General features: G+C 36.9%; 1 protein-coding gene across 1 annotated transcript; it reads right to left on the bottom strand.

The window, feature by feature from the left end:
• Positions 1–401: 401 nt before the first annotated feature.
• Positions 402–1,682, bottom strand: kctd12.2 (potassium channel tetramerisation domain containing 12.2). Its single transcript, XM_079812122.1, has one exon. It carries the CDS (start codon positions 1,628–1,630, stop codon positions 818–820), a length of 813 nt encoding a protein of 270 aa, XP_079668248.1. The 5' UTR covers positions 1,631–1,682; the 3' UTR covers positions 402–817.
• Positions 1,683–8,956: the final 7,274 nt, after the last annotated feature.

The raw sequence follows: 8,956 nt of genomic DNA, 5'->3' as shown, positions 1-8,956 counted from the left end.
CCTTTATATGGAGTGTGTGTACACAGGACTGCTGGCAGATACAGGCCTAGTTCCTGTTCTCTGTCTCCTAGAATAGTCCATCTGTTTCCTCAGGCCAGACAGTGTGTCTTCTCCACTCACATTCACATCTCCTTTTTGGAGCCTGCACTAACCCAACTCGTGCTCTATCACCAAAGGTGTTCGGTTAGCACACACCACAGTTTCTGTGCTTTATATCTTTACACCGTCATTTCACACGATCTGTGACAGGATATCAACTGTGGCTTAATCTAGCACTAGCTAGTTTAAAACTAGCTGCCCGTAGTTTGTTTGTCCATGCAAATTTGATGTGGGACACATTCGATTGGTCCCACTCAAATCAAAATATAATGTAGCATTATTCAGAGTCCCCATTCACATAATGTCTTTCATAATTAGTTTATTATGTGTGTGAAGCTGACAGACATCAAAACAAAACTTTTAATAATCCCATATAATCTGAGGGAAAATTGTATATGCAGGAATGTAATGAACTTTTAATATCACAAAATATAAAGAACTTGATTATAAAGGTTGATTTGATTTCAAAATGTCATTTCATTGAGAGTACTGTTTGCATTCTGGGAACAGACAACAGAATTTGGAGATCCGCTATTAGATTATTACTTACACACAAATATGCACAAAACGTCTGTCCAGTGATTGACGATCCCTAATTTTTCTTTACATAATATGACATTGTGGCACAGAAATACACATTCGTGGTGCGTAACGAATGGAAAGGTGAGTGTCCGAGAAATATGTTTTAATAATAGCAGTTCCCAAAAGTCAGTCCACTTCAATCCCTGCAAAAAACGTACTCGGTGTAACTCGTCCAGATTTTGTCCTCGTTGGGGTCGTTACTCGCGTACGCGCAGGTGCCCGTGGAGCTACAAGCGACCATGTGGAAGCCCACCTCCGCCAGCCTGTCAAAGGCTTGCTCCAGGAAATTATACTTAAGGTAATACCGAGACGTGTATCTCTCAGGGAGTCTGTCGGGGTCTCTGCTCTCGTTCAGAGTCTCCCCGAAAACTTCTTTGGCGAGAGACGTTTTGCCGCACACGGTGATTCTCGCCACCCGTCGAAATTTGGCGTCCTGCTGGATGTCTCGTCCTATGGTGTAGGAGCCCCTGTACCCGATGGTTATGTAGCCGGTTTTCTTCGCGTCCAGAGACGGCGAGCGAGGGCCGGTGCTGGTGATACTGGTGCCGGCGAGCGCAGCCTCCTCCGGGTCGCTTTGGCACACCTCCTCGCTGATAGAGTTCTCTTTACTGACCGCGGGTCTCAGGCGTCTCGCCAGCTCTTGAAGTTGAAAATATTCTGCTTCTTTAAGAAGGCTCGCCTTCTCTTTGAAGTAATCAGGCAAAACCAGAGTCTGGTCCCGCAAGTAATCCAAAATATATCTGAATAAAAAGCCGTCCCTGTCCAAAAAGAAGCGTCCTTTGCTGTCGGTGGTAAGTTCCGTAGGTTTTTTCTGACTGAACATGGTCCAGAGCAAAGAATTGGGCACGGAGAGTAAAGTTGAGTGGCGCGTAACGTAAACTTGCCCTCCGACATTGAGCTCAATAATCTCGGAGAATCGCTGTGAAGCGTCCGCGCGACTTTTATCCATCTCTGCACAACTGCGCGAGACCTCCGGTGCAATCACGGGACTGAAGAAGAGTGGAAAAAAATATTTCAGCTTTGTTTATGTAGGCTAAACACAGTTACGTAGGAGGGGGCATCTGACGGCTGTATTAACTCTTTACTACCATCCTGTAAAAAAAGTGGTAGACATGTTCTTAGGCTATTTAATTATTGCATTTGCTTTGTGATAAGACATTCACATGCGGGCATTTGTGCGAAACCTGTAGCCCAATCCAGGATGATTTGAGGAGGTTCTAAAGAACAGCAAGATCTTTAAGTTAGATTCAGCATCACATGTGTTCCTTTGATTAGTGACAAATAAATAGCGCAGCATCTTAATTTATTATAAAGATGTCCTCGTTACAGTGTAATTATAAAATTAAGCACTAAGATAGGCCTACTAACATGCACTTATTACAAGTGTATGATTAGGGCTATTTAGGCTACTGTTGTTAGCTATACAAGTGTAACAAGAACACTGTAAAATAAAGTGTTTTTGCCATAAGTGTGTCGGCTACTTAATACACACATAGTTGCCTTAATGTGAACAACTTTGGATTGTTTAAACATTGACTACATCTGTTAACTATTGAACCAGTAAAAGTGTTTTTTATGTGTTTTTCTTTGCCATGTGATTTTCTGATCCATTTAAGCAATATCCCTGACTTTAGTTACTTGCTGTTTTAAGGATAATCGACTTTTAAAAAAAAGAAAATAGTTTAAAATAATAATTATAATAAGGCAAGGAGGCAATTAGCCTACTCTATTTCCTTTAATTCTTCATTTATTATTAACCAAAACGGTAGAGCTATAATATATTTTTGTTAATATTTAGCTTTCTATGCAAAACTTTTAGATAGTGGAAACAAGCGGCTCAATGTCTATAACAGCAGCTTCTAGTAAGAAGAAGCAGTTCATCGATTGTGCAAACTTCTGCACCCGACGTTGAAACTAGGCCTACTGAATTAATCACATCGTTGAATTCTCGTTTAGTAATAGACATTTAGTAATCATATATAGTTCAAATTACAATATATAATAATAAAAACGGCGAAAACAAAATACATTTACACTAGATAAGACATGTTCAACAGTGTTCACAGGTGCACACCCAGCCGGTCCAGTAGGCGGAGCTCGCTGAAAAAAAATCCCCAAATAGTGATTTTTTCCCTTGGGTGCTGCAGCTTGAATAATGTCCAGCTTGTCCTTATAGACTATTTTGTTGGAATCTTGATTCTCCATCCGTATTAACTTCAGTATGGACTTTAAAACATATTCTTCTACCAAGTGTTTAAATTACTAGGCTATTAGCTACTATTCGGTTAGTATATCCTCCTGGGACCCAGAATTTATTTTTTAAATATTTTATTTATTTCTATTTTTCCATGTCATTACATTTTTTAGAGCATATGCAAATGAAAAAGAAAAAAAACATTATATAATAAAATTATATTTTATTCATAGTTATGATATGTCCTCTGTAGTTGACACAAGGACTCAGTTGTTTAAAAACTAAAATGACACGAAATTGCATGTATAGGCAAAAACAATGGGATTTATTTTTAATTCACCAATCAATTTTTAGGTTTTAGATTATTTTTAAACAAACTTTGTTTAAAGATGATTCCGAACTATGTTACGAAAGATATAAATAAATGCATTGATATACCATTTAACTTTATGCAATATGTGGGTAAAATGGATTTTCCCATTCAATACAATGTATCTACACACTGCATCTAATTTGCATATTAATGTGTTCTTGGTGCAACATGTAATGAAAAAAGAAGTGTAATAATGGGAGTAATAATTGGCTACATTTTCATAATAATATCTAATATTTAATATTGATATGTAATTTCTTTCCCTATTCACTTGTTATTTCTCCAAAATGCCTGATAAACATTAAGTCCTGGTGTCCACTATAGTGGACATTTATGAAATCAATGCCCTGTTTTAAAACAGAAAGTCATATTTTGATTAGAAACCCCATAACATTTTCCTGAGATGTTGATTTATAACGAACAATTTGAAAATGAATCCGATTTAAATTATAATTAAAAAATCTTATCATATTTCCATAAGAGTGCTAAACATTAATGTCAGCCGTTTTTAAAGACTAAGAAGAAGTTGTTGTCCTGGTGAAACTATCTCTGCAAAGCCCCGAATGTGCTATGTAAAACTGTGACATGTATGTCAGAGAAATTCACTAAAATATAATGTCCACTACAGTGGACAAAAGTCTGTCCGTGGGTCCCAGGAGGATATTGTTGAATATATCTTAATTTCATAAAGGAAAAATGTAAGCTAAAAAAAATAATAGGCTACAAGACATCTATGTAGGCTACATGATATAAAAAAATAAAAATCATTTTATGTATCCCGTAGGCCTGGTTTCACAGACAGGTCTTAGATTAAGCCAGGATTAGGCCTTAGTTCAATTTGGGCATTTAAATAGTTTTTTATAAACGTGCTTTAGAAAAAGAAAAATACTACTGGTGTGCATCTTGAGACAAAACAATGGCTTTGACACACTATATTGCCAAAAGTTTTGGGACTCCTGCCTTTACATGCACATGAACTTTAATCAAGTCAAGTTAAGTCAAGTCAACTTTATTTATATAGCACTTTTTACAATGCAGATTGTTTCAAAGCAGCTTCACAGTGTTAAACAGGAAAATAATACAACAGAATTTGATTCGGCTGAACAGCCGCTCTGGAGAAAATGGTATCTAGCTCATTTCAATTATCATACAGTGACAATGTGGGCAGATCAGTAATTTAGTTGATGTATTTATTTTAGTTAGTTTAGTAATTACATTTATTTGGATATTTAGTTGATAATTTTGTGTCCCCTACTGAGCAAGCCAAGCCAAAGGCGACAGTGGCAAGGAACCAAAACTCCATCAGGTGGCATAATGGAGAAAAATAAACCTTGGGAGAAACCAGGCTCAGTCGGGGTGCCAGTTCTCCTCTGGCCAATTAACAAACAGTGTATGATTATTATTCTGGCAACATTACAAGTCAGAGGTCATATTAGATCGAAATATTCAAAAGATCGGAGCCGTCACACTGGAGACAGGTTTATTGAGGATGACGTGTCGATTAAACAATTATAAAATAGGAATATTCGAAAGATCGGAGTCATCATGCCGTAGACAGGTTTATTGAGGATGACGTGTCGGTTAAACAATTATTAAATAGGAATATTTGAAAAATCGGAGTCATCATGCCGGAGACTTTATTGGTTTATTGAGGATGCTGTGTCGGTGAGGCAATTTGAGGGGGAGTCTAATTGACACAGCCTCTGCTGACAATTCAGGGATGCGTTGGTCATGTCTGGGTGCAGGTCCACCATCTGATCTGGATACGTCCTGGATCCGGCTGACTGCAGTAAACCTTGGGATAAACAGAGAGACTAACATTAGCGTAGATGCCTTTCTTTTTATGATGTAACGAGTACATCAGGTGTTATGGGAAGTGTTCCCGGTTCCGGCTGACCTAGTTAATGCAGCCTAACAATCATTTAATTGAAAATCTTTTATTTTTTACATGTATGCCATAGTAAAGGAATGTGTTTTTAGTCTAGATTTAAACTGAGAGAGTGTGTCTGCTTCCCGAACAATGCTAGGAAGACTGTTTCAGAGTTTAGGTGCTAAATAGGAAAAGGATCGACTGCCTGCAGTTGATTTTGATATTCTAGGTATTATCAACTGGACAGAATTTTGAGACCACAATAGACGTGACGGAGGATAATGCATTATGACATCCCATTCTTAATCCATAGGGTCTAATATGGAGTTGGCCCACCCTTTGCAGCTATAACAGCTTCAACTCTTCTGTGAAGACTTTCCACAAGGTTTAGGAGTGCGTTTATGGGAATTTTTTTTACCATTCTTCTAGAAGCGCATTTGTGAGGTCAGACACTGAAGTTTTAATTCATCCCAAAGGTGTTCTGTCGGGTTGAGGTCAGGACTCTGTGCAGGCCAGTTAAGTTCCTCCACACCAAACTCTCTCATCCATTTTCTTTATGGACCTTGCTTTGTGCACTGGTGCGCAGTCATGTTGGAAAAGGAAGGGGCCATCCCCAAACTGTTACCACAAAGTTGGGAGCATGAAATTGTCCAAAATGTCTTTGTATACTGAAGATTTAAGAGGTCATTTCACGGGAACTAAGGGGCCAAGCCCAACACCTGAAAAACAACCCCACACCATAATCCCCTCTACACCAAACTTTACTCTTGGCACAAGGCAGTCAGGCAAGTACCGTTCTCCAGGCAACCGCCAAACCCAGACTCGTCCATCGTATTGCCAGACAGAGAAGCGTGATTCATCACTCCAGAGAACAGCTCAAACATACATTTTAGTTTAGGACTAGTCTTAAGCCTGAGAAAACAATTCTTAGATTCAGGAAATAAAACACATATGCTGGTTAGCCATACAGTCTCCTGTAAGCAAAACATTTTATAAACAAAATGCAAAATGCTGTCTAGAGAACGGTCCACACACATCATTGACTCCTAATAAACCTCTTCGTAAATTTCCCAGAAGACTCATTCCGTGTGCTGGAGTGTGGGAATAGTCCTCCATCATAAGACCACTGAGACACACTTACGACTGTGGGCAGATGGGAAACCACTTTTTGTTTATAAACCATTTCCTTCATCTCAGTCTGCTACAGTTTAAGCCTTCAAGCATAACTGAGAGAAAAAAAAGGACATTTTATTTTATTTAGACATATTTTCCTATTTTCAACTTTGCAGGTAAATGAAGAACAGAAACTGTTTAGTTACTCAAAAACTAATAGGCCATAGGTGCTCAGATTTTTTGTTCTGTTATACTTTTCTCTCCGTTTTCATTTTTTGCCAATTCATTAAAAAAATATCTCAAAATGGCAGAATATTTTCTTTCTCTCAGTAACAACTGTCAAACAAATTGATATTTCAGCGAGCAGAGCATATTAAGCAATTCTGACATGTTGCAGTTTGTGGCTGTTTTATTTATTTGACTGTCTCGTGGATCATGAAAGGAAAAATAGTGCAAGTTCACCCCCTTGTGGCTGATGTTGTACATGTCAACGCTGGTCTCACACGCACTGTTAAGTACATTTAGCTGCATTTCTGTCCTTGACAGACTTTCTGTTACTTGAGCAAACACATCATTGCTCGCTTGCAGATCTTTTTTGATTTAGCGCAGCAATTCTGAGACACCACACACCGTGTCAGAATTTAACCACAGACGGTGGTTAAATGGAGGATATAACCCTGAGATGTCTAAAGAAAGCACACTTAATTAAACAGCTGCCTTCGTCTCAGATATGCATGGTGTCATATTGGTGAGACTGACATAGGAGTGGAGTAATTTCATGAAGCATGTTATCTGTGTGAGAGTTTCAGTATTGATCCAATGTCTTTCTGTCTATTAGGAAAGGTCAGGCACTGTTGGGAGAATCAGATAATTGGGCATCAGTGTAGATGAATATCACAGTGATGTTTTTGTTCACTGAATAGTGTCCGGTAAGGTGGATAAATTGAGCATGTAGCACTTAAACCTTAAATTTCCCCTCGTACCGCCTTCACATTATTTCCTGTATTGGAGTGGAGGAAAAAAAGCTGTTCAGTGAGCCGGAAATAATGAAGGTCATCTTCAGATTAGCTATTTGCTATAGTGGTACATTACTCATATGATTATATCATTTGAGCTTGGTGACAGATCTGAATAGTTTAACATTTTAACAGCTAAAGCCTGATGGTCAGTTATTTTGACTGGAATTATTCCTATATGGCATTCTAAAGTAATCATATTGACACAAAGAGTGTACTGACAAGTTTTTTTTTTAAAAGAAGGTCCGTATCCTGAAGTGTTATATGGTATATATATATATATATATATATATATATATATATATATATATATATATATATATATATATATATATATATATATATATATATATATATATATATATATATAATTAGGGCAATTCATCAAATGAGCTGCAAGACTCCTGTACTATTTTCTAATTGATTTCATTTCTCAGCAGCTGGTTTGTTCCATACAGACTGACAGCCTCATTTGTAAACATAATGATAAGTCAATGAATTACCTTCTACAAGTCTGGTTTTTCGTACAGTTTAGTCGATGATGGTTTCTGGAGTGAATTTTGACTGAAACAATGCAAAATTAAAGGAACACAATGATTTGGAGTCTTAGAGTTTTAGAAATAAAATGTAGTAGTCTTTAATCAATAGTCATTAAAAATATATATATTATAATGTTAGTTATTATTATTATAGTTATTATAACTATAATCATTATATATAATAATAACTATACATAATAATTATTATTTATAATACTAACTATAATTACTTTAAGTTTGTAACTTATTATAATTAATATAATGGAGTAATTTTATTGCAAGAAAGGACTTGCATTGCCTAAATACAGTTGTTCTATTTGGCCATTAATTATACACATTTTAAGGGGTAATGAAAATAATTGTAATACTGTTTTATGGTAAAGTTTTTTGAAGATATAAATGTAGATGCTTGAATTACCATATATACTTCGTGCTTTCATGTGCTTTAAATTAAATATTTACATGATTTGATTTGCCTGGAAAATAAAGGTACAGAATGCTCACTGGTCAGCAGCAATCGACTGGAGATCAACAAAGCAGTCTTTTAAAAACTCCCGGAATGCCCTCTTTCTCTAAACTGTCTATCAAACCCTTTTGTCAGGTGACACATAGGACTGTGGGCTGAATTTTAATGTAACTCTTTGCCCTGATATATCAACATGTCAGTCTTTTCCTCTCTGCTCGTCACGGTTTGTTTTTCCCAGTCAAACCCTTGTCATCTAAATGCAAAAAATCCCATAAATTTGTTTGTGATTTCCTGTCTAGCCTTGTCATGCATAAGCAATCACTGCCCGGTGTCGTGGTGTGTTTGTTCTGGTTTATAGACAGACACCGCCATGATGTTTACATGTTCAAAGGCTTGAGAAACTGCAGATTGTAATGTGCATTTGTTATATTCAATGACATTCTGAATATATTCTATTCTATTCTATTCTATTCTATTCTATTCTATTCTATTCTATTCTATTTTGACAGTATATAAAGCCATAAAATACTGAGAAGGGCTCAGCTGGATGTACCCTGGTTTTATTGGGGAGATTTAAATATGTTCGCCATGCCAGTGTATATTTGAAATATCATCCTTTTATATTCTATGCTCATAAACCAGAGGGCAGCATTGATCAGCTGTGCATGCTTGTCAAATGAAGTCTCACTACAAGCCAAGGTAAG

This window comes from Gobio gobio (assembly GCF_949357685.1).
Source record: "Gobio gobio genome assembly, chromosome: 3".
Lineage (NCBI taxonomy): Eukaryota > Metazoa > Chordata > Actinopteri > Cypriniformes > Gobionidae > Gobio > Gobio gobio.
This window is presented reverse-complemented; position numbering and strand designations above follow the sequence as displayed.

Bases quoted from the DNA above. Each gene is read 5' to 3' on its own strand.
- kctd12.2 (XM_079812122.1), bottom strand. From the start codon at position 1,630: ATGGATAAAAGTCGCGCGGACGCTTCACAGCGATTCTCCGAGATTATT.